Here is a 24,966-nt window from a genome sequence, read left to right on the forward strand (position 1 = left end):
CCCCTCCATGAGGCAGCCTCAGTCTCAGAGCCCCTCAGGGCAGAGCCTTCCTCCTCCTCCTCCTCCTCCTCCTCCTCTTGCAGAGAGCATCAGGAGGCCAGTCGCTCTCACAGTACCCTCTGCTGCACCTCCAGGCTCTTGGGGCTTTGCACACCCTCAGCCTCAGCTGCCTTTTCCTATGCTTGTTGTTTCATAAAATAGAAGTAATAATTACTGACTTTATAAGTTGCTTGGAAAGTTAAAGAAATAACTCTGTGTCAAGTTCTTAGTGCAGGGCAGGAGCTCAGGAGGTAATGATGATGATGGTTATTAGTATAAATGTAGTTTATGATACGGGGCCTGGTAAGAGAATAGTGACTTCCTTCTCATTTCTTCTCTCCCCTCTCAGAGGCATTGCCTCATCATTCAAATGTTCACCAAATATTTCTCATTCCCATACCACCTTCAGGATTTTTTGACATCATCTGCTCAACAATATTCTTAGTATTTGTCATTAACTTCAGTCTTTTGGATAGAAAAAATGCTTGTCTATGCCTGCCTTACAACCATCTTGTGGTACTTTAGGGGGTCCCTGAGCCATACTCTGGGAGATCTGTCCTAACCCAAGATCCTGGGGCAGGCATGTGTTTTGTTGGAAAGCAGATGGCCTAGAAGAGACCCCAGGTATGTCCACCTGAGCTAGGTGAGCTCAGCCAGAGTGGAAAAAGGACCCACTGATCCCACCTGTCACGCCATGCCTTCCATTGCACCCGGGAGAAAGAGGCACGAGGCTGTGGTGCACGTCTACAGGCTGACCCCTGGGTTCCAGGCCTGCCTTTCTTTCAAGAGCTAGGTAACTTTGGGGGAAATTGACTGATCTACTAGCTCGTCAGCGTCTTCTGCAAAACAGTAATCAGGGAACAATTTCATAGAGCTTTTGTGAGGATCTGAGGAGAAATTGCATGTAAGGTGGGAATCCGGTGCCTGGAACTTGGGACGTGCTCAGTTATGCAATAATGACAATGAAAGGTATCATAACCATTATTATAAGATCATGTATGTCCAGTCTCCGTGTGGTCAGCATCAGGAAGGAAGTATCTTTCTACCAGTTGCTCAGGCCGAAAACCTCTGAGACATCTCTGAGTATGCCCCTCCCTCATGCCCCACGTTTAAGCTCACAGGACATCTCAGCCCCAAAAAACTGTCAGAAATTGAAACTAAACTCTGGATATCACTTAGAAACACATCAGAAATATGAACTACTTAGGACTAATATGACCAAAATACATATAATCTGAAAACTAAAAAAACATTGTTGAGGGAAATCAAAGACCTAAATAAATGGAGAGCTACACCGTAACCACAGATTAAGAGACCCAATATTGTTGAGATGTCAGTTCTCCCCAAATTGAGCTACAGATTCAACCTAATCCCAGTGAAAATTACAATGGGCTTTTTTGTAGAAACTGACAAACTGATTCTGAAATTCATATGGAAATGCAAAGGGCCTAGAATAAGTTAGAGCCTAAAAACATTGAATGAAGAACAAAGTTAGAGGATTTACATTACATGATTTCAACTTATTAGAAAGCTTCAGTAATCAAGACAGTGTGCTGTTGATGTTGAGGACAGAGAAATCAATGGAACAGAATAGAGTCCAGAAACAAACCCACGTGTGGTTAACTGACTTTGAAATATGTGCCAAGGAAATACAGTGGAAGAAAGAGCCCTTTCATCAAACAGCGTAGGAACAGTGAGTATCCATGTGCAATGACAAAAACAGAACTGTGACTGACACCTCATGCCATCAAGAAAAATTAATTTTAAATAAATTGTAGACCTAAAAGTGAAACCTAAAATTGTAAAACTTCTAGAAGAAAACCTAGGAAAACTTCTTTGTAAACTGGAGTTATTCAAATCATCAATTAAGAAAAAAAAATGATGAATTGAGCTTTGTCAGACTTAAGATCTCCAGGTCATTGAAAGACACTGTATTAGTCAGGGTTCTTTAAAGGGACAGAACTAATGAGATATGTATATACACACACACACACACACACACATATATATGTGTATATATATATACAAATATATACATATATCCATACATATATGCATCTATACACACACACACATACATATATGTGTGTGTTTGTGTGTGTGTATATATATATATAAAGGGGAGTTTATTAAGTATTAACTTACATGATCACGAAGTCTCACAATAGGCCGTCTGCAAGCTGAGGTGCAAGGTGAGCCAGTCCGAGTCCCAAAACTGAAGAATTTGGGGTCCAGTGTTTGAGGGCAGGAAGTATCCAGCACGGGAGACAGACATAGGCTGGGAGGCTAGGCCAGTCTTGCCTTTCACATTTTTCTGACTGCTTTATATTTTCTGGCAGCTGATAGATTGTGCCCACCAGATTAAGGGTGGGTCTGCCTTCCCCACCCCACTGACTCGAATATTAATCTCCTTTGGCAACACCCTCACAGACACACCCAGGATCAATACTTTTTTCAATCCAATTAAGTTGACGCTCATTATTAACCATCACAAGTCCACCCCTTGTCAACTTGAACCCACACACATCTCCTGATATCATACATAATCTTCAAATACAAAGAACAATAAGCTCATAATTACATCTAACATAATACAACTATCCTTTGTACAATCAGAAACACACCAATCCCCAACCCAAATACTATTACATGAAGTTAACAATACTTAAATGCTGATATGAAGTCAATAAATCTTACGTCACATGTTAAAGAAAAAGGAAATAGAATGAAGATATTTTCTTAGTACAAGTGTATACATGCACAAACTTGTTTTTAACAAAAGAAGGAGGAAACATTCATGACAGGTGCAGTCCTCGTTTTTGCAGCTGGTCATGTAGTTGTAGCTGGTATCTATGACTACCTTCTTCAACTACCCATTCTGGATTCCCTCTGCCTTCAGCAAGCACCTCAGCAGGTCATGTTTTTTTTCCTGGTGGAGTGACCCAAACCTTCATTCCTGAGGGGTCTAGGTCATTTGTAGTCCTGCCTGAATTGGGCTGTTGTAGTTTCCCATTGACCTTAATCACAGGACATGCTAATACTAGGAGACACCCAAGTGGATCTCCCGTATTCCATACATACTCTTCCTTACCTCCATTATGGAGTAGTAGACTGATTCCATCTTGATAGTCCAGGTCAATCACCCCAGTCAACACTATAACTCCTTTCTTAGCCTGTTGAAGGAGCCCAAAGTGTCCAGGTGACAATCTTAACTTTCAGCTTAATGGAATTGTTGTTGTGTTTCTGGTGGCAGTGTTCCTCTCTCTGGAACTAAGACCTCTAGGCCAGCAGAACGTAATGTCATGGGAACAGGAAGGAAAAATTTTGTTAGTGGATCACTAGGGGTGATGGTGAGTGGTGCCACTTCCACTTCCACCCCTTGATTATTTTACCCATGAATCCTGGCTATGAGACAAACAGTGTCATATATTGGACACTGATTCAGAGCATACACAGCTTTCTGGAGAACTTTGTCCCAGCCCTGCAATTTATTGTCACCTAGCTGGTGTTGTAATTGTGACTTCAAAAGTCCATTTCTACCGTTTTATCAATCCAGCTGCTGTAGGATGATGGGAAACATGGTAAGACGAGTGAATTCCATGAGCATGAGCCCGCTGCTGCACTTCTTTAGCCACAAAGTGAGTGCCTTGGTCAGAGGCAATGCTGTGTGGAATACCATGATGGCGGACAAGGCACTCTGTGAATCCACGGATGGTAGTCTTGGCAGAAGCATTGCATATAGGATAGGCAAACCCATATCCAGAGTAAGTGTCTATTCCAGTGAGGAAAAACCTCTGCCATTTCCATGATGGAAGAGATCCAATGTAATCACCCTGCCACCAGGTAGCTGACTAATCACCCCGAAGAATGGTGCCATATAGAGGGCTCAATGTTGGTCTCTGCTGCTGGCAAATTGGTCACTCAGCAGTGGCCATAGCCAGGTCAGCCTTGGTGAGTGGAAGTCCATGTTGCTGAGTCCATGCGTAACCTCCATCCCTGCCACCATGGCCACTTTGTTCGTGTGCCCTTTGGGCGATGACAGGGGTGGCTGGGGAAAGAGGCTGAGTGGCGTCCACAGAAACAGAATGGGTCATCTTATCCACTTGATTATTAAAATCTTCCTCGCTGAGGTCACCCGTTGGTGAGTGCTCACATGGGATACAAGCATCTTCACGGTTTTTGACTACTCCAAGAGGTCTGTCCACATACCTCTTCCCCAAATTTCTTTGTCATCATTTTTCTAATCATGCTTCTTTCAAGTACCTGATCATCAAGCCAAACCATTGGCAACAGCCCATGAATCAGTATATAATTGCACATCTGGCCATTTCTCTTCCATGCAAAGTGCACAACCAGGTGCACTGCTCAAAGTTCTGCCCACTGGGAAGATTTTCCTTCATCACTGTCTTTCAGGGATGTCCTAGAAAGGGGCTATAGTGCTGCAGCTGTCCACTTTTGGGTGGTGCCTGCATATCATGCAGAACCATCTGTGATGGTTCTCTTCCTTCCTCTGTCAGCTGATCATAAGGAACTCCCCATGAGGCCATGGGTGCAGGCTGGGGGAGAGAAGGCAGGGTAGCAGGAGTGTAGACCATGGGCATTTGAGTCACTTCCTCATGTAACTTACTTGTGCCTTCAGGACCTGCTGGAGCCTGATCACATATATGCCACTTCCATTTGATGATGGAATGCTGCTGTGCACAACCCACTTTATGGCTAGATGGATCAGAAAGCACTCAGTTCATAATAGGTAGTTCAGGTTGCATGGTGACTTGATGACCCATAGTCAAAAGTTCAGTTTCCACCAAAGCTCGGTAACAGACCAAGAGCTGTTTCTTAAAAGGAGAGTAGTTATCTCCAGCAGATGGCAGAACCTTGCTCCAAAATCCTAGAGGCCTCCTCTATGATTTATCTACAGGGGCCTGCCAAGGGCTCCAAACAGCATCCCTATCTGCCACTGACACCTCACACACCACTGGATTGCTGGGTCATATGGCTTCAGTGGCAGAGCAGCTTTCACAGCAGCCTGGACCTGTTGCAGAGCCTTCTCCTGTTCTGAACCTCACTCAATACTGGCAGCCTTTCAGGTCACTAGATAAATGGGCAAGAGTAACACACCCAAATGAGGAATGTGTTGCCTCCAAAACCCAAATAGGCCCACTAGGCATTGTGCCTCTTTCTTGATTATCATAGAGGCCAAATACAGTAACTTACCCTTTACCTTTGAAGGAATATCTCGACAGCCCCACACCACTGGAACCCTAGAAATTTTACTCAGGTAGAAGGTTCCGGAATTTTAGTCAGATTTATTTCCCATCCTCTGGCATGCAAATGTCTCACCAATAAATCCAGTGTGTTTGCTACTTCCTGCTTTTTGGATCCAATCAACATAGTGTCATCAATGTAATAGACCAAAGTGATATCTTGCAGAAGTGAAAAGCCATCAAGGTCTCTCCTAATAAGATTATGACACAAAGCTGTAAAGTTGTTATACCTCTGAGATAGGACAGTAAAGGTATACTGCTGGCCTTGCCAACTGAAGGCAAATTGCTTCTGGTGGGCCTTATGGACAGGAATGGAGAAAAAGGCATTTGCCAAGTCAATGGCTGCATAGCAGGTACGAGGAGATGTATTAATTTGCTCAAGCAATGAAACCCATCTAGTACAGCAGCTGCAACTGGAGTCACCACTTGGTTAAGCTTACAATAATCCACTGTCACTGTCATTCTCCAAGATCCATCTGTCTTCTGCACAGGCCAAATGGGAGAATTGAATAGTGATGTGGTGGGAATCGCTACCCCTGCATCTTTCAAGTCCTTGATGGTGGCACTAATCTCTGCAATCCCTCCAGGGATGCAATATTGTTTCTGACTTACTATTTTTCTCATTATTTTTCTAGGTAGAGGAAGCTCTAATGGCTTCCATTTGGCGTTTCCCACCACAATAGCCCTACCCTACCAGTCAGAGAGCCAATGTGGGGGTTCTGCCAGCTGCTAAGTATGTCTATGCCAATTATGCATTCTGGCACTGGGGAAATGACCACAGGATGAGTCTGGGGACCCACTGGACCCACTGTAAGTCGGACCTGAGCTAAAACTCCATTAATTACCTGACCTCCATAAGACCCTACTTTAACTAGAGGACCACAATATCTTTTGGGTCCTCTGGAATCAGTGTCAGCTCAGAGCCAATATCCAGTAGTCCCCCAAATATATGATCATTTCCCTTTCTCCAGTGCACAGTTACCCTGGTAAAAGGCCAGAGGTCTCCTTGGGGAAGGATGGGAGAAAGACTCATTGCATAAATTGTCAGTAACGTAGTGGGGTCTTTCCTCAAGGGGACACAGCCTCCCTTCATTCAAGGGGTTATGGGTCTGTAAACTGGCTTAAGTCTGGAAATTGATTGAGAGGCAGATTCTTTGTTTCTGTAACTCAAATTAGTCCTTTGTCCATAGAAGTTTTCTGCTTGTATAAATTAAGTAGGAATACAGTACACTTCCTATCAATTTCACTTCTAGGAACACTGTGATTAATTAGCCAGTGCCAGAGTTCTACACGAGTCAGGCTATTCTGATTGTTGCTTTGCCTCTGCTGTCCATTATGGTAGCTACACCCACGTTGCCTTTGATGGTTGAGTGCCGCCACTTGGCCTCCGCCACCTCGGGATGCAACTATTCCCATTGTATTTAAATTTTGTAGTTGAGTGACTGTGGTTCCCACCATTAGCTCTGACTTGCATAGGAGAGCAATTACAGGGCTCTTCAAAGATGCAGGTGCTGTCCTTGCAAATCTATCTTGCAAGGCATGGGTCAAGGGTATATCTTCTGGACCCTCCCAGCTTAGACCAGTAGATCTAAAGTGACTAATCCACTCCACCATCCCAATCTTCCTAAGCCTTTGGATCCCTTCCTCTACATTAAACCAACGGAGATCAGGCATTTCCAGCTCATTCACAGTAGGCCATCTTTTAATCCATATTTCAGCTAACCAAGCAAATAAACGATTAGAACCTTTTTTTAACTCCCCAAGTTGCAACATTAAAACCAGAGTCCCTACTTAGTGGGCCCAAATCAATAAATTCAGCCTGATTCAACTCCGTGCTCCTTCCACCATTATCCCATACCCTTAATATCCATTTTGATGCCTCCTTCCAGATTTCTGTTTATATAAGTTAGAAAACTCAAGCAATTCTTTTCCAGGGTAGTGCACCTCCTCAAGGGTCACACTCTCAACCTTACCTACGGGGGTCCACCAGGACTTTAGTCTAGCTATAGGTCTAGAAGCAAACAAGGGTGTTGCAGGTGGTTCCTGAGGGAAATCAACATTCTTTTGCCTGGCAACAGCTTCATGGGAGGTCTCATTGTTGCCTCAAGCAGTGCATGGTTTATCTACTTAGACAAAGGTGAAAGGCTGATGGCAGCATGGGTCAGAAGGGATGTTGCCACTACTGTGGATGGAGAAGCCATTTCTTCTGACAAGAAACATTCATCAGAGTTTACAAACTCAATGACCCCAGCTTCATCAGGATCCTCACACATGTCCCCATTCCAAGGTGCAGGGTACCATTATTTTCCAATCAATGCCCTCGCTTTAACAGTAGATGTCTGGTGAGGCTGTGCATGCACCTTTCGTTGCAGGTCACCCACTTGCATAATAAGAGCTTGTGCCTGTTTTTCAATAATTTCAGCTCTTTCTCTGCAAGAGATAAGACTTTCACTCAGGGCAATCTTAACAGATTTGAGGCTCAGTATCTGCTTCTGAAGCCAGGAGGCAGAATCCCTGAATTCATTTGCATTCATCACTTTATCCTCTGGACTTAGGAGCAACCAACCAGCTTAATTATGTTCCTTGGTTTTCCACATATAGTCAAATGTATTATGTATAGAGTCACTAAACTCCTTGGCTCTCATGAGCAGTGAATCAGGAGTGTCAAATACATTTATTTTGCGTAACTCTCTAAACAGTTCAAGCCAAGGACTATCAGTGTTCTCCATACTATTACAAGTAGAGTCCTTAGCATTTTTTGGTCTACTCATATTAAGCAGCCAACTCCAGAAATCCCAAAGTCACAAAAGAACTCCATCCTTAATATTCTGTTCCTCTAGAACCACTCCTGGTACCAAAATCTGTATTTGTCAGGGTTCTTTAGAGGGACAGAGCTAATAGGATATGTATAAATAATAAACTATTATATATATCTATATATATACACACACATATAGGAGTTTATTACGTATTAACTTACACGATCATAAGGTCCCACGATAGACTGTCGGCAAGGTGAAGAGCAAAGAGAGCCAGTCCAAGTCCCAAAACTGGAGAATTGGAGTCTGAGACTCGAGGGCAGGAAGCATCCAGCACAGGAAAAAGACGTAGGCTGGGAGGCTAGACCAGTCTCTCCTATCATGTTTTCCTGCCTGCTTTGTATTTTCTGGCAGCTGATTAGATTGTGCCCACCCAGATTAAGGTGGGTCTGCCTTTCCCAGCCCACTGACTCAAATGTTAATCTCCTTTGGCAACACCCTCACAGACACACCTAGGATCAATACTTTGTATCTTTCCATCCAATCAAGTTGACACTGAATATTTTACATCACAGACACTGTTAACAAAAGAAAAAGTTGAGCATGGACAGAGAGAAAATATTTGTAAATTATTTCTCTAACCAAAGACTTGTATGCAGATTATATTGAAAACCTCTCAAATGTAGTAACAAGAAAACAACACAGTAGAAGAAATATGCAAAAGATCTGAACAGACACTTCCTAAAGAAGATATCCAGACGGCAAACAGGCACATGAAAAGCTACTCAATATAATTATCACCAGACAAATGCAAATTAAAACCAAATGATATGCTACAACTCTATAAAAAGGGCTAAAATGAAAAAGACTGACCATCCTGTTTGCAAGGATGTGGGGAAACTGAAACTCTTTTTTACTGCAGATGAGAATGTGAAATGATACACACACTTTGCAAAACAGTTTGGCAGTTTCCAGAAAGATCAACACTGCCCTTAGAGCATGAAAACAGCCAGAGACAACACTTGAATGCATATGTGAAGGAGGGCGGTTGTGTCCTGATGCCACTATTTACTGTAGACACCGAGCTTAGAGTTTTGCATCATTTCCGCGTCACAAAATATTATTCTTTTTTTGATGTGTTTCCAAATATTTAAAAATACAAAAGCCATTCTTAGCTTTGGGGCTATATTGAAATGTGGCTGTGGTTTCCAGCCCCTGTTCTCAGATGAGTTCCCAGAGCAATCCTGCGAAGAGCATGGAAAGCCTTGGGCACAAGATCAGGGACAAGCTCAGGGACCAAAGCAGCAAAGTCAGCTCCAGGTGGGGAGAGGCGCCTTCTCCACATTGGAAACACAGTGTGATTGGGGCTCAACAAGACTGAGGGGCACATGCAGAGCAGTCAGAGGGGGCTCAAGCAGTAGGCCCAGTGCAAAAGTGGGGTCCTCAAGGGGCTGGAGGTACATGACACGCACAAGGAAGATGGAGCATCCTCCAGGATCCTGAAAACCGGATCCTGAGGGCATGGGACACCCCCAGACAATGTCCTAGAACTGCAGGGTCCTATCTGGACAACCTGCCCTTTTACAGTAGAGAATACAGCTCACAGAGGAGGGACATTCCCATCCCTCCCTCAAGGCTCCCTGGCAGAGCCTGGGGACTTTGGGATCACATGGTGAGAGTTAGCAGAATCCTTCTCACCAGCGCTGCAGGGTCTCAGTTCTTAAGATGCCTGTGGTGAGCAAGGGATTGGCCAATTGTTCACCTGGTCCTTTTAGTCTCAGTGGTCAATGGTGACGACCCCCAGCAGCTGGGGCAGAGGCCCCCAGCCTCCCAGTCTCTTGGGGCCCCAGAACCACAGCAGGGTCACAAACTGGTGGTTTGGGGGACCAGGCAGAGCCTGCAAGTGTCTTCTGTTTGGGCTACACAGTGAGAGTCATTACTTGAGGGTTGAAAGCCTTGGAGAGGCTTAGATAGCCTTTCCGGTTTGCACCAGAGCCTGTCATTTCCTACTGCTTTGTTTCTGCAGGCTGCTTCAAGTGTGGACAATATTAGACTGGCCCCAGATCCTGTTTTAATTGACAAACCTGGGCAACACCTCAGGGAGATTTGGGGCTTGGGAACTGTGCAGAAGCCCTCGTCTCCCTGTGACCCTCACTTTGTGGGTGTAAAAAGAGAACACTCACAGCATTTCCCTGACCTAGGCTCCTTGGAGCTTTGATCTGCACACATTTCTAAATAATTTGCAGGAGCAACCTACTCCACCATTCGTTCTACATTTATTCATAATTATTAAACATCTAGTCTTCTAGGTGCCAAGATACAAGGGTGAATGAGGCAGATAAGGCCCCAGCCCACAAGATTTTACAATCTAGTCCTAGAGGCAGTCCAGGAGAAAATGAAAAGCTCACAGCGAATGAGGAGTGCTGTGCAAGAACTGGTGCCCCGTGAGATGGGACATGTGGGACATACCAGGAAGGTGGTGAGGGGTGCCCATCAGAGGACTGGGAGCTGCAGGGCAGAAGGGTGCAGATGCGTGCTATCTCATCTCATCTTCATGCATTGCAGCCAGTGAAACTGATGCTCAGAGATGCTGAGTGCCAAGTCCAAGCTGAGAGGGCCTGGATTCAGGGAGTCTGTCTCCCCAGCTGACACCGTATTGCCGCAAAGAGCTCCAAGTCCTGGTCAGGAATTCCAACAGTGCTGAGCCTCCAGGTGGGACACTCAGCTCCAGGGTCCTTTCCTTGGCTCTGAGACATGGCCCTCCCTCTTCCTCCCCTGCCCCTTTCTCACCTGTGCTCCCACTGCCCTCACACAGGCCACCTGAATAGGACATGGCCTAGTGGGGGTGAGGAGTGGGGTGGTACTTTGTGTGTGCTTCCCCCTGGACAGTCTGACCACCAACACGGGGGATCCTACCTGCCTCCTGCTGCGGTGCCAGTGCCAGGCCCAGCCTGCTGCAGGGGCAGAGAGGTCATGGACCAGCGGAGGGGCCCGGCTCCCTCAGGAGGGGCCTGGGTGTGCGGAGGTGGCATCTTCTCCACAGGGGGCATAAGATTTTGCCCTGCCTCTTCCCATAATCTGCCCAAGGAAGGCGCCTCATCCCACCTGAGTTGTGGGGGAAGAGGATTCAGGGAAAGGAAGGTCTGCACCGTGGCACTAACTGACCATGTCCGTACGCTCTCCAACTCCCCAATGTGTCTGTGAAGGCCTCAAGATCAGAAATCACGTCCTGTTTACACCTCTCTGCCTGTTCTGCCTAGAGAGGCTTGGCCCCATGGGGGTGCTCCATAAGGCAGATCGAATAAATGAATGAAGAATGAGTGAACAACAAACTGAAAGGAGGCCTCCACAGCGCTACAAAGCATGTTGCCAAGGGCAGGATAACGGTCATTGCAGACAGTTCTGCTGTGGCCGATCTCAGCAGGGGCGTCCCCAGCCCTGTGCCGTGCCATATGCCAGGGGACAGCAGGCATGGGAGCTGGACATAGGTGAGCAAGCAGAAGCCAGGCAGAGAAGAACAGAGATGCCAAGAGACAGAGTAGGCAGCGTCCTGGGAGCAGGGGGCTGCTGCCTGGCCCCCCGGGGCAGGGTGGGGGAGCTTTTGAGACAAGGCCTGCGCAGGGCACAGGAGGCCTGGAAGTCAGGAGGTCCAGAGGGGGCCTTGCCAAGATGGGCAGCCTCACGGCAGCTACACCAGCCAGGAGCACCCAGCCTGGCTAAGATGTAGCTTTTGGAGCAGGACAGACTGTGGATCATGTCCCAGCTTTGCTTTGCCTATCTCTAGCTGAGGAACTCGTGGAACTCTATGTGACCTCTCCAAGCCTCAGTTTCTGTATCTGTAAAATGTCAGTGAGCATACCCAGTCTTGTCAGAAGATGACAATGTATAGTGTGCAATGCATGCATTTCCCCAGCTGGATGCCTGGCCCAGCCAGTAAGTGGTGAAGGTGGCCTTGCAGAGCATGCTTGTCACCCAGCCACCCACCATGGTCAGGCTGGAGCCCTGGGCTGCCCACCCCCTTCACAGATATCACAACCTGGACTGGTGGCCTCTTTCCTTCCCTCCCTCCCTTCACACATACACCATACATTCAACATGTATTCATTAAGTGGTTACTATGCCTTGGCACCGGAGATACCGAAGTGGTAATAAGCAAAAGCACTAGCCTGCAATCTGCTTGCATTCTGCTTAGAGAGACAGACAAAAATTACAGAGGTATCAAACCTCGTATGTGAGGCGCCACTCTAAGGAAGAAAAACAAAACGCTAAACTAGCAGGGAAGGGGCGAGGAAGCCCTGGGGAGAGAAAATGTGGTAGGGTGGTCAGAGACAGGCTCCCCAACAGGTGGCATCTGGGAGCTGGAGAAAAGAAGGCATGGCCATGTGGGAGTCCTGGGAGAAGATTCCAGGTGCTGAGGTGAGCAGTGCCTGTCCTGGGGCAGGGGCCATTCTGAGAAGCAGCAGGGAGGCGGCTGCAATTCGAGACAGTGATGGAGAGTGTCAGGAACCAGATCAGAGAGGAAATGGTGGGGACACAGAGGGCCATTCACCCCGGTGGCCTCTGGTGCAGACATGGAGAAAGGCAGACAGCAGTGGGAAACAGGAGCAGAAGGTGCTGCTGGCCATGCCAGGTGATCCTGGCCTCGCTCCATCTCGCATCCTGGGAAGGTGGCTCCTGGCTTTTCCCAACAAGGCAGAAGTACCCCCACCCACCCCACCTCAGCTTACCCTGGCCCCCCTCCCTGGCCTTTCCTCTGGTCCCAGGGGCCTTCGCACCCCACACAAGTGAGAGTTCTCCTGAGTCAGGGCGCAGTGCTGTTGATATTCACTGAACTGGGAGGGCCACTTTTAACCTCCTCTCCTCTTGTAGCTGGAGGTCATGCCCCTGGCAGAGCCCCAACCATACCTCTTCCCAGAGCAGCAGCACTCTCTGCTGGGGAGAAACTCTCCTGGCCGACTCCAGGCAGAGCCCAGGGCTGTGCGTGGGGATCACTGTGAAAAATAACACAGATGGTGAGCTTCGCCATTTCCTGTACAACACATAATTAGGTTAGATAAGAAACTAGCTGTGTCTAAGTGCTATAAATGTCTATATTAAGCTATTTTGAAAGTGCCGAGCACTTTGACATTTGAGAGTTCAGAGTAATTGAGGTATTGAAATAAAATTGCTTCTGTTATTTAAAAGGTCATTATCGTCTTCAGCTAGATATATGAGGACTATTTTCCACTCTAGTGAGCCGTTCTCTCAGGCACAATTAGCATCGCTTGAGCAGAGGTCTGCTGGGGAGACTCCCACCCGGCAGCCCCCGCCAGAGGCCCCAGGCAGCCATTAAGACCCAGGGAGCACAGGGAAGCAGAGGAAAGCCTCCAACACCCAGAATCCCGGCTGCCTAGGGAAAGCCACAACTGCACAGCCCACACCGGCTGTGGACCGGTCCCTGGGCAGGGGCTTACTGTGCAGTTCTGCCTCATCCTCAGAAAAGTCTTCAAGGATGCCATCATTGTCAGAACATTGTGGGTGAGGAAACTGAGGCCCCAGGTTGGCCACATGCAGTGAAGCAGCAGGGGTGTGGCTAGCAGACCCGGGAAGGGAGATCTACACTGAAGGACATGCCCTGAGCATGGAGTGGGCCCCGGGCAGGCTGCGTGGCCCTTTGCTGTGCAAACTTCTTTGAGCCTAGTCACAGCTCAAGAGGAAACCTCTTCATTTCATAGGTGAGAATAAGACTCAGAGTGGTAAGAAGCTGGAAACAGCAAGAAAGTGGCTGAAATGCTTCAAGATGATATTCTAAGAATATCACACGGTTTCTAAGGCCTGCACTGTAGCTAACCAGCCCCTGGCCTCCTTCTGCCATATCCTGAACTCCAGCAACCTATTAAATCCTTGGGTTTTTAGGGTCCCTCTCAATGAACTAAACAAGAGCACCCCTGCTGGGCTAATCGGGATGGATAGATTTAGGCCAATGGTTCCTGGGATAGAGGCTCAGCTGGGCAAGAATGCTGGGACAGCTGTACCGAGCAGGCAGGGGCCTGACACGTGCTGGTCACTTTCACCAGACCCCTGAGCCCCTCCCTGCTCAGGGCTCACATGGCATTGCTTCAAGGATCCAAATCAGGTTCAGACCTCAAACGACTACTAGGATGTTCTACTATGAAAACCAAATATTGCAGCTTTTTTCCAATTCTCATTCAAGCCACTTCAATTCCCCCTAATCATTGAGTTAGATAAATAGAATGGTCTTAATTACAAATTAGATACATAATTTAGTGACTAATTTAGTCACTAAATTTTATCCTTGGTTATCATTAATTTAATATATCAAAATATCTAAATGTCCCTCAAAGAGAACATTGACTTCCAAAGACGTCTTCATTGCCACAGTGTGGGACCCCATGCTCCTGAATGGCAAGAAATGGCAATGACGCAGCCCGGGCACATGAGGGGTCTTCACAAAGCTCGTGGAAAATGCTTATGATGAAAAAACTATGATGCATTTTAAATTTTTTGTATCAAAATAAAGTCATAATAACTCATTATAACATTTTTGAACAGCATCTAGTTTGAGACACTAAGAAGGATCAGACATCGGTTTGAAAAAAGTCCCTTTGAGAACAACATGAATTTTGCTAAAATTGAAGTAAGAGCAAACATCAAATTTATAGTGAACATTGGGTAAAAGAATGGGTGAGATTATCGATGCTTTACCAAAAGTTTATGAGGACTGTGCCCCAAGGAAATCAGCAGTTAATAAATGAGTAACTTGTGTTGAGAAAGGATGAGACGATGTTGAGGATGAAGCCTGCAGCAGGAGACCATCCACATCAGTTTGTGAGGAAAAAAATCCATCTCGTTTGGGCCTTCATTGAAGAGGACGAATGATTAACAGCAGAAACAAGAGCCAACATCATAGACATCTCCACTGTCTCAGCTAATACAACTCTGAGAAAAATTAAAATTGAGCACACTCCACTCCCTGCTGTCAGACAAGAACAGAGCTTTCAATGAACATTTTAAACAAGTGGGATCAAGATCCTGAAGCATTTCTTTGAAGAATCGTAATAGGAGATGAAACATGACCTTACCAGTATGATCCTGAAGACAAAGCATGATCAAAGCAACACCTACCAAGAAGTGGAAGTGGACGAGTCACAGCAACAGTGGACGGGTCAGGAGGAAAGGTCATGGCAACAGTTCTGTGGGCTGCTCAAGGCATTTTGCTTGTTGACTTTCTAGAGGGCCAAAGAACAATAATATCTGCTGATTATGAGAGTGTTTCAAGAAAGTTAGATGAAACTTTGGCAGAAAAACACCAGGGAAAGCTTCCCAGGGAGTCCTTTGCCACCACGGCAGACCTCCTGCTCATTCCTCTCATCAAACAAAAGCAATTTTGTGACAGCTTCGATGGAAATCATTAGGCCATGATTGGGCTCCTTCTGACTTATTTTTCTTTCCTAATCTTAAAACATATGTAAAGCGCATCTATTTATTTTCATTTAGTAAGGTAAAAAAGACTGCACTGACATGGCTAAACTCCTGGGATCTTCATTTCTTTAGGGATGGACTAAATGGCTGGTATCACCATTTACAAAAGTGTCTTGATGTTGATGAAGTTTATTTTGAAAAATAAAGTGTGTGTGTGTGTATATATATACACACACACATAAATATATATATTCAATTTTCCCATGAACTTTTTGAAGTCCCCTTGTATTTATAGGGCACTGGGTCTATGAGAGGCCATGTGCTGCATGATGACGAAATGACTCTTAGGAAACACGCACCCTTTGAAAGCAGGGACTCAAAAAGGTCCTTATACACCCATGTTCATAGCCTCACTATTCACAACAGCCAAAAGCAGAAACAACCCACGCATCCATCCACAAATAAATGGATGCACAAAATGTGGTGATACATCCAATGGAATATTATTTAGCCTTATACAGGAAGGAAATCTGATGCATGCTACAACATGGATGAACCTGGAGGACATTATACTAAGTGAAATAATAAGCCAGGCACAAAAAGATAAATCCCATATGATTTCACTACTATGAGGCACTTAGAATAGGCAAATGTATAGAAACAAAATCATTCTATTATAGAGATACATACATGCATATGTTCATTGCAGCACTATTCACAATAGCAAAGACATGGAATCAACCCAAATGCCTGTCAATGATAAACTGGATAAAGAAAATGTGGCACATATACACCACTGGAATACTATGCAGCCATAAAAAGGAACAAGACCATGTCTTTTGCAGGGATGTGGATGAAGCTGGAAGCCATTATCCTCAGCAAACTAACACAAGAACAGAAAACCAAACACCACATGTTGTCAGTCATAAGTGGGAGTTGAACAATGAGAACACATGGACACAGGGAGGAGAACACACAATGAGGCCTGTCAGTGGGGTAGGGGAGGGAGAACATCAGGATAAATAGCTAATGCATGCAGGGCTTAATACCTACGTGATGGGTTGATCGGTGCAGCAAAGCACCATGGCACATGTTTACCTGTGTAACAAACCTGCACACCCTGAACATGCATCCCGGAACTTAAAATAAATTAAAAAGAATCAGAAAGCAGAGTGGTGGTTCCTAGAGGCTGGTGAGTAGAGGGGGATGAGGAGTTATTAATGGGGACAGAGTTTCAGTTTGGGATGATGGAGAAATTCCGGGATGGATGGCAGAGGTGGTTGTACAGCAATGTGATGCACTTAGTGCCACTGAACTGTACACTTGAAAACAGTTAAAATGGTAAATGTTATGTAAGTTTTACCACAATCAAAAAAGCAAAAAATAAAAGTCGGGAATGCATCCTAGTGGGGGCAACCCTGCAGGGGCACATGCAGTGTACTAGAGTGCTCAGAGGGTAGATGCAAGGTCATCTGTTCTGCATGGGTTTGACTTGGCCTTGTGCATGTTTAAAAGCTCCACTTCTCTCTGCTTTGAGATGTCAGTGTGTGAGCTGCAGAGTCACACAGTTACTCAGAAGAAAACACGGAGCCTGTCTGAACATCACAGATTGCAGGGCAGACAGTGATGTGGCGTCACTGGAGGATGAAAGGCAACTTGATATGGATGAACAGCATGAGGGGGTGAGCCTGTCTGGGTATAAGGAGGCAGCAGGAGACGCCACTGCCTTCGTTAAATAGCTAGGAAGTCCTAGAGTGGGCTGAAATTAGACCAACTCCTGGCCCTTCCTCAGAGACAGTACTTAAAATATGTATGTGTTGAATTCAGGGGAAAAATAAATATACCAGGAACACACTTTGCAAACTATAAGCAACTTACAAACATAAGGGACTCTCACACCTTGCTCCAGAGCTGGGATTGCATCTGGGGAAATAACATTTTGTCTTTTGCTTTTTAAAACTCAATTCAAGCCTGTACACAGTAGCCTGAAACTATCTAGATACTGAGGCCAGGCTTATTCTTAGGAAGTTGAGGACATTTCCTCCAGATCCAAGATCTTAGCTGTGGTTTTCTGACTGGGGTGCCTTTATTTATTTATTTATTTATTTATTTATTTATTTATTTATTTTTCTTCTTTCTTTCTGTTGCCCAGGCTGGAGTGCAGTGAGGTGATCTTGGCTCACTGCAGCCTCCACCTCCTGGGTTCAAGCAATTATCTTGCCACAGCCTCCTGAGTATCTGGGACTACAGGTGCATGCCACCATGCATGGCTAATTTTTGTGTTTTTAGTAGAGATGTGGTTTCACCATATTGATCAGGCTGGTCTCGAACTCCTGACCTCAGGCGAACCACCCACCTTGGCCTCCCAAAGTGCTGAGATTACAGGTGTGAGCCACCACGCCTGGCCTGGGGTGCCTTTAGATGCTGCTGGGGATAGCTGAACTGAGTGTGTGGGACTAGCCCTGAGCTGGCTCCCTGGTCCACAGTGGTCCAGTGTTTCTCGGTAAAAATGTACCAGCTTTCTTGTTTCACAGAGAAGGAGCCTCTGCAGGGCCCCAAGGTGTGAACACTCAGAATTCCCATCAAGGCCACCCTGGCCCCACCACAGCAGAGGGTGCCGCCAGCCACCTCAGCCATGTCACCACCCCCAGACATGCATGTTATTTCAGGCCGGTCTTTGATGGAAACTGGCAGAGGGGGGCTGCCAACAGGATAAATATAGCCGTGTGTTTTTTTTTTTTTTTTTTTTTGTGTGTGTGTGTGTGTGTGTGTGTGTTTTGCTGAGTTGTGGAAACTCTGGACAATGTGGTGGTTTGGGGTAGGGAATTTGGATGCCTTTAGTTAGAAACAAAATCTGTAGGGAAAAGAAAAAGAAATTCCTGCCTTGTGGGTTGTGGTTTTTGTTTTTCTTTTTTTTTTTTTTAGTTTTCAAAGCACCTTCCCAGTCCTTCTCCGCAGTTGGTTGTATTTCTAAGTATTGAGAAGCAATGTGAGGTAGTAGCTCTGTGACAGGCAGCAGGGATTGTGTGGTGACCCAGCTGGCAGGGCCTGCCCTCACTGGCCCCAGGAGAGAAGAAAGCCATCCGTTAATGACCTTGTTCTCCAAAGAAGAACAGTCTAAGGAAGGAAGACCCTGCCAGATAAGCCCTGCTAGGAGCTGGGGACTGATCGCCAGTGTCAGGGAAGGTCCCCGGCAATGATGGGAGCTGACCCTTGTGGAACGGCCTCTGTGACGGGCACAGTGCTCCGTGTGTTCACACAGGTCATATGACATTAGCAGAGGGTTTTATCTCCAGGCCATGGCGAGAGCAAGCTGATGAGGGAGCCAGCCCTGGGCTCTCTACCTCCCAGCATGACCACTCCCAGCTCCAGGACTATGCGACAGCTCAGCTCTGGGGCGCAGCCCCCCATGTCCCTGCAACATCCTCACCCAACCCTGCCCTCTGCCCTGGATACGGATTTGTTCCAGGTGGGAAGGTGACTGTTTAAGTCCTGTTGGCCCTAGCCACTTTTCAAATGAGGACACTGCAGGTCAGAGAGCTCAAATGGCTTCTCAAAGACACAGAGCCATGGAAAACAGACTCGAGTCTTGGACCAGAGCTTCTGACCCTAAAGCCGATGCTCACACTACAGTGAGAAAAGCCATAGCTGCAGCAAGAGAAAGCAAATGGCGTGACAACTCCAGACACCAAGCCCCTTCTGGGAAATCCAGTCCTGAGTCTGGTGCCCAAGCCAGAGAGCACAGCTTGGAACACTCGGTTAGTTTACAACCTGCATGTGACGCACATTATCGTTTTACTTGCAAATAGAATAACGAGACAGGGAGAGAGGGAGAGGCAGAGAATGAAATGAAAACAGAGAGAGATTGGAGCAAGGTTGGATTAGGAAGAGAATGTGCAAGAATGCAGAGGAGACACAAAACAACAACAACAACAAACCCAGCTGAGCTATGACAGAGCTATGGTGGAGGGCAGGTGCATGTGAAGAACAGGTGGAAGCCAAGGCTCTCTGCAGGTTTTCAGGAATTGCCCCGAGAAGGTGGTGTCAGCCCCAAGTAGCATGGTTGCTGTCCAGATTGAGATAGACAGGAGAAGCCTCCAGGGTTGCGGGGTCAAGAAAACAGTGCGTCTCTGCACACCAATGTCTGTTAACTCAAGAAGTTCCAAACTCTGGGTGAATAACCTCATTGACATCTCTTCCAGCCAGTCACGTGCTGTCAATGGTCAGCTGGAAATAAACAGGAGATTGTACATTAGCAACTGTCTCCATCTTTACTCAGATATCTGGAATCAACCGTGGGGACAATAATTTGCATATAGATGCCCAATCTGTCAAAATAAAACAAATAGAAGCTAGAAGTAACTGGACCCTCCAGCCCCCTTCACTGGGGATGAGTGTGTGAAGAATGCCCGGATTTAGCGAGGTCTTAAGGTACAGAACTTTTCTCTGCAATAAATCTTTTTGTTCTTTTTGCTGCACCATAGGCATACCAGAGTATCCTTTTCACTGTAGCATGTATTCTAACTTCTAAATGGCCTCAGTTTCCTCATCCTGGGACAAGACTACCTTGTGACCTGGTTGGGAGAGACAGTGTGAAGCCACCGGAGCCCTCTTCGCTTGTTCACTACTTGAAATCCCTTTGGTCCATCTCAGTTCCCAGGTAGCTTCTGGGTCCACTGTTTATTACAGTCCCCGAGGTGGGCTGGCCACCAAGGGGCCAGATACTCCTGCTCTTTGGGACCTAGCACTTCCCCAGGAGAGGCCCGCTTTCCCAGAAGAGTCCCACTCCCTGATCAGGGCTGGCTGGTCTTTATAGTCCAGGAAGGTCCCTGCCCTCTGCCTCCTGGCAGATTCTTGCCCCTCCACCAGGGCTCAACTCAGACAGACACTTCCTCCTTTTAGTTTCCTGGGCACCTTGGGATTAATTCTCATTAGGTTCTTATACCAGAATCTCTTTTGGTTCTGATATAACTCATTTTTCCTATGCCATAATAGGAAGAACACAGGATTGGTACTGGGAAACTCTGAGTTTGAATCCAGCTCTGCAACTAAGAGTGTGGCCTTTGGCAAATCTCTTATGATGACCCTGAACCTCATTTCTCAGAGCTATCCAGTAGCAATGATGCCACCTGCCTTTCAGGGCTGCCATGCAGTCCCTAGCACTATGTCTGGCAAACAGAAGACACTCTGGCAACAGTAACCATAATAGGATGTCTTGCCTACTACTAGGTGAACACATGAATACTGTGTAAATTCAGTGTCTGACATAGTAGGAGCTCAGCAAAGATTTATGGAACTGACATTGAGCTCTGAAACGTCCCTTGAGCAAGCTAAGCTTACCTAGGAGACAGTTCCCACCCCCGGAATGGCTGAGCCTGCTTCTTTCAGCGGGAGGCGCCCAGCTGCCACCTTCCACTGAATCCTCCCATCCAGCCCTGCTGGAGAAGGCTGGGCCTCGGCTGTCCTCCAGGGTTTGGCGAGGAGCCCACAGACAAGAGCCAGGGCATGAGGAGCTATGGAAGGGGCAGAGAAAGCCTGAGTCCAGATCCTGATGTCCACCCTGGATCTCTGTGACCTAAACTCTCCTTTAAATCATGGTCTTTTGTGTAAACGGTGGGGAACAGAAGGGGAGTTTAAGTAGACAACCTCTAGTGTCTCTTTTAGTGAGTACATTCTATAGAAAGGCCATGTTCCTGGAAACCAAGTCACCATCTTCTGGCACCTGGGAAGGCCTGCACTGCTACCTTGGGGCAGAGATAATATCTGCCACTGCACAGAGTCTCCTGAGTCCCACTCCCTCACCAGAGCTGGCCCTGCCCTTTCTTTGATTGTCCCTCCATTAACATGTCAAAGAATGCCCAGAAGGTGTCTTCCTAGGAATCCCTGGGGTCAATCCTTGTTATGCTCACCTGCTGCTTGCCTCTTGAGGGCTGAGGCACTTCCCGTGGAACTTGCCAGCTCTTTGCTGCCACAGGGGCTGCCATCACAGCCAGCAGCTGTGTCAGTGGTGATGGGGGTTGGGAGAGCATGGGACCCCACCTGGACTTCCTGCTCCTCCAGTTCCAGATGCTGCTGAAGACAGGGTTGGGTGGCTGGCTGCCCATGGGGATCTCACCAGTCCCAAGGCCTGTTCCCAGAGCACCATGGGCTGTGATCATGGCCACTGCTGCCACTGCCATGGGACACGCCCACGCCCAGCACAGACCTACTCTTGCAACCATGAAGCTCCACACCACACTGGGCTGGGCTTCCAAGGTGGCAGCTCACAGCCACCGAGGCCTGGGTCAACAGCATAGAGGGGAAACTGCAAGAGGTGTGACCAGAAAGGTAGGCAGGAAGCAGGTATGAGGGGCATTGCTACTCCCTGAGGTGCTGGGCATCCTGAGGGCAGTCAGGGCAGGATGTCGGGCAGGGGTGACTCAGCCAGTCTGCATGTCAGAGCATGGGTTAAATGGCAGGGAACAGGTCAGGGGTCAGAGTGGTGGTCCATGAGAGAGGTGATCGGCGCTGACAGGAAGCAGGAGCTGTGCAAATGGAGACGATGGGGAGGTGCCGGAATGCAGGGGAGATGGACAGGAGAGAGGAGGGCTCCAGCTCTGCCATCCTGGGCCCACTAGCTGAGCTCTTCTGCTTCTTCATCTGCAAACTGGGGTAGAGTACCATTGGCTTAATGAGATAAGACAGAAAACGTACTTGGCACGGTGCCAGGCACCTGATATTTTCAACAAGTCAGCAGTGATTCCGCTGCTGCTGCCGGTGGCCCATATCTCCAATGCTAGATTTGCAGCTTTAGCCATGGGGTGAGCAGCAGAACCCTAACCAGGATAGCTGGGTATCGAGGGGTGCAGGGTGCTCTGATGCATTCAGTATTGGGTGTGTACTTCCAAGAGTCATGAGGCAGCTGCAAGAGGGGAGGTCATGGATGGACATGGAGCTCAGGAGAGGGCTGCACGGGGGCTGTGGAGGTGGGGTCCTCAGGATACAGCTGAATGGTGATCAGAAATAAGACATTCTCTGCAAGAGAACACACGCTCAGCAGCGAACCCCAGAGGGCTTGGGCAGAGCTGAGTTCAGGGGAGGGGGAGCAAAGGTAGCCAGCAGAGGGTGAGAGGCAAGAGGCAGACAGCAGGGAGCAGACAGTGTAGACTCCAGGCTGTGGAGAGAAGGAACCAGAGGAGAATGGTGGCTTGCAAGGGGTCTGTGCAGGTTGAGAAACGCTTGTCATTTTGGAGATGGAAGGAGAAGTTGAAGATGCAAAAAAGATGAGGGCTTACATGGTGAAGGAGAATCCCAAGGAAACTAGAAATGAATCCTGATGAGGTGGAAGAATGAGGAGAACCAGAAACAAGACATTGTAAGAATGGAAGAGCAAAAGAACTAACACGACTAACTCCATTTTCAATTAAAGGAGCCCTTACCCATTCCTGCACGTAGGCGAGGATAATTTTAGGGCACTGAGATAAAACGCAAAAACAGTAATCATGTAGTTTTTGAAACTAACTCTGAGATTAAAGGAGAAGTATGTAACAACTATGTTTCGTTGAAGGTTTATAGGAGCTTTGTGATCTGACCAAGGACAAAGGAGTTTCCAACTTCCTGGACCCTCGCTGGTGCCCAGATGTTAGCAGTTGTTGGTCATGTTTTTAACATAAAAAGAGCCTAGAATTTGTACTGACTTGAGATGGTCTCTGCAACACGAGTCTGCCAGCTCCTCAGGCTGCCAGCTCTTGAATAAGCCTGCTTTTCCTTCCACCAAATCTTGTCTCTCAAGTTTGGCTTCCAAGCAGTGAGCAGGAGAATCCGATTTCAGTTACAACATTTTAAGGAATTCCAAACTGACTCTGAAATGGGCTGGAGTGCAGTCACAGGGCACTCAGAACTGGGGTACTGTGAGAACCTGGGAACCCACACATGGACTGAGGGAGAAAAGAGATGGAGGAGATCCCAAAAAGGGGAGGATTGGGTAGCCCCAATCCTTAGCTGAGCCAAAGATCAGCCCTGCAAGAGGTCAGGGTTCCTCCAGCCAACAGGAGTGAGGGTGGGAGCAGAGAGGCTTCCTGGAGCCAGAGCTTAGTGCAAGGAGCAGTTTTAGGGTTAGAATGCCTGGAAGGTTGCCAGGCTGGGAGGTCACCAGGCTGGCAGGTACCTTTCCATCTCCTTAGTTTGCCTAGCTTCCTCATGATGTTCTCTGGGTCCATTGTGGGCAGGACAGTGGTTTAGGACCCTCTCTAAAGTCTCCATCTTTTGTGGACCACAGACCCCTTTTAGAAAACTGAGGAGAACATCAGACCCTCACACACACAACGCAAATGTCTGCATAAAAATTCCTGGGTGATGTTGGCTTCTCTGAGATCCATCTGTAGACCCAGGAGTCTGAGGTACTAATTGTACACATATACAGGAAGTAATCACCCTGGCTGCTCCCAGCATCTAGAAAAGCTGTCATAAAGGAAAACAGAAGGCTGATTCCTTTAGCACGGCCCAGAACCCGATACAGACCACCTACTAATGAGTTTTCTCCTCGTTGCTGATGGAGGACACTTGTAATAAAGTTTAATGTGGAAGAACAATGTGCATTTAACCAAAGCTGTAAACATCTCTAATTATATTTAAGACTGTAGAGTACAGTACATTAACATTTAACAATCAGACACTAAATTGGAGTGACGCTAATAGCGTTGTGTTTATTAGAAATTGGGCACCAAGTCATCTTTCACCCGTGACAACAGAAGGAACAGAAAACTTCCACAGCCTCCCTTCCCCACCACACTGTGTGTTCAGGAAGAGTCTTGTCTAAATCCCCACCCCTTGAGAAGATGAGGATTATTTTGAAGAAAATACACTCAGCAGACCAGACACAGCTCAGCGCCCATGTCTGTTAGCCTTGTGCACTGGGGAATGCTTTTTTCCCAAAGAAAGCACTTTTAAAAATGAGTAATCAATTAATTCAGAATGAGCAAAGGCTCAACCTCTATTCTCCCTGCCCTCTGCAGAGTTCACACCACAGAGCCCTTCTTCCTTTGAGAGACCCCCAAGCGCAGCTTTCTCCTGGATCTCCCCTGCTGCTGTGACTGTCACTGTCCTCTGATCTCCACCTGGATCTCCTCACCTGCTGCGTACCTGCCAGCATGGGTGCTCCCCACCGCTCAGGCCCAGCCCTTCCCCTCTTCAGTGCACGGGCAGCCTCTCCCTGGGAATCTTGCCCACTGTCCGGGCTTCGGTTGTGACCTATGCCCTGAGGACACCCCCTTTCCTGCAATGAGCACCAGATCCATATTTCTAACAGTTTACATCCTTGCCACTCAATGTGTGGTTCAGGGACCAGAAGCATGAACATCCCTGGGAGCTTCTTAGCAACTCAGAATCCCAGGTCCTATCCCAGACCTCCTGAGCCAGGATCTTCTTTTTTTTTTTTTTGAGAAGGAGTCTCGCCCTGTCCCCCGGCTGGAGTGCAGTGGCGCGATCTCAGCTCACTGCAAGCT

The 24,966-nt window shown here is 47.2% G+C and overlaps 1 protein-coding gene across 1 annotated transcript in view; it reads right to left on the bottom strand.

The window, feature by feature from the left end:
• LOC105486649 (V-set and transmembrane domain containing 4) overlaps positions 1-24,966 on the bottom strand; it is a 147,501-nt gene that overhangs the window by 16,987 nt on the left and 105,548 nt on the right. The window contains exon 8 of the mRNA XM_071069971.1: positions 15,188-15,291. Within this exon, the coding sequence (XP_070926072.1) occupies positions 15,229-15,291 (63 nt within the window). The 3' untranslated portion in view covers positions 15,188-15,228. The remainder of the gene's footprint in view (positions 1-15,187; positions 15,292-24,966) is intronic.

This window comes from Macaca nemestrina, chromosome 9 (assembly GCF_043159975.1).
Source record: "Macaca nemestrina isolate mMacNem1 chromosome 9, mMacNem.hap1, whole genome shotgun sequence".
Classification (NCBI taxonomy): Eukaryota; Metazoa; Chordata; class Mammalia; order Primates; family Cercopithecidae; genus Macaca; species Macaca nemestrina.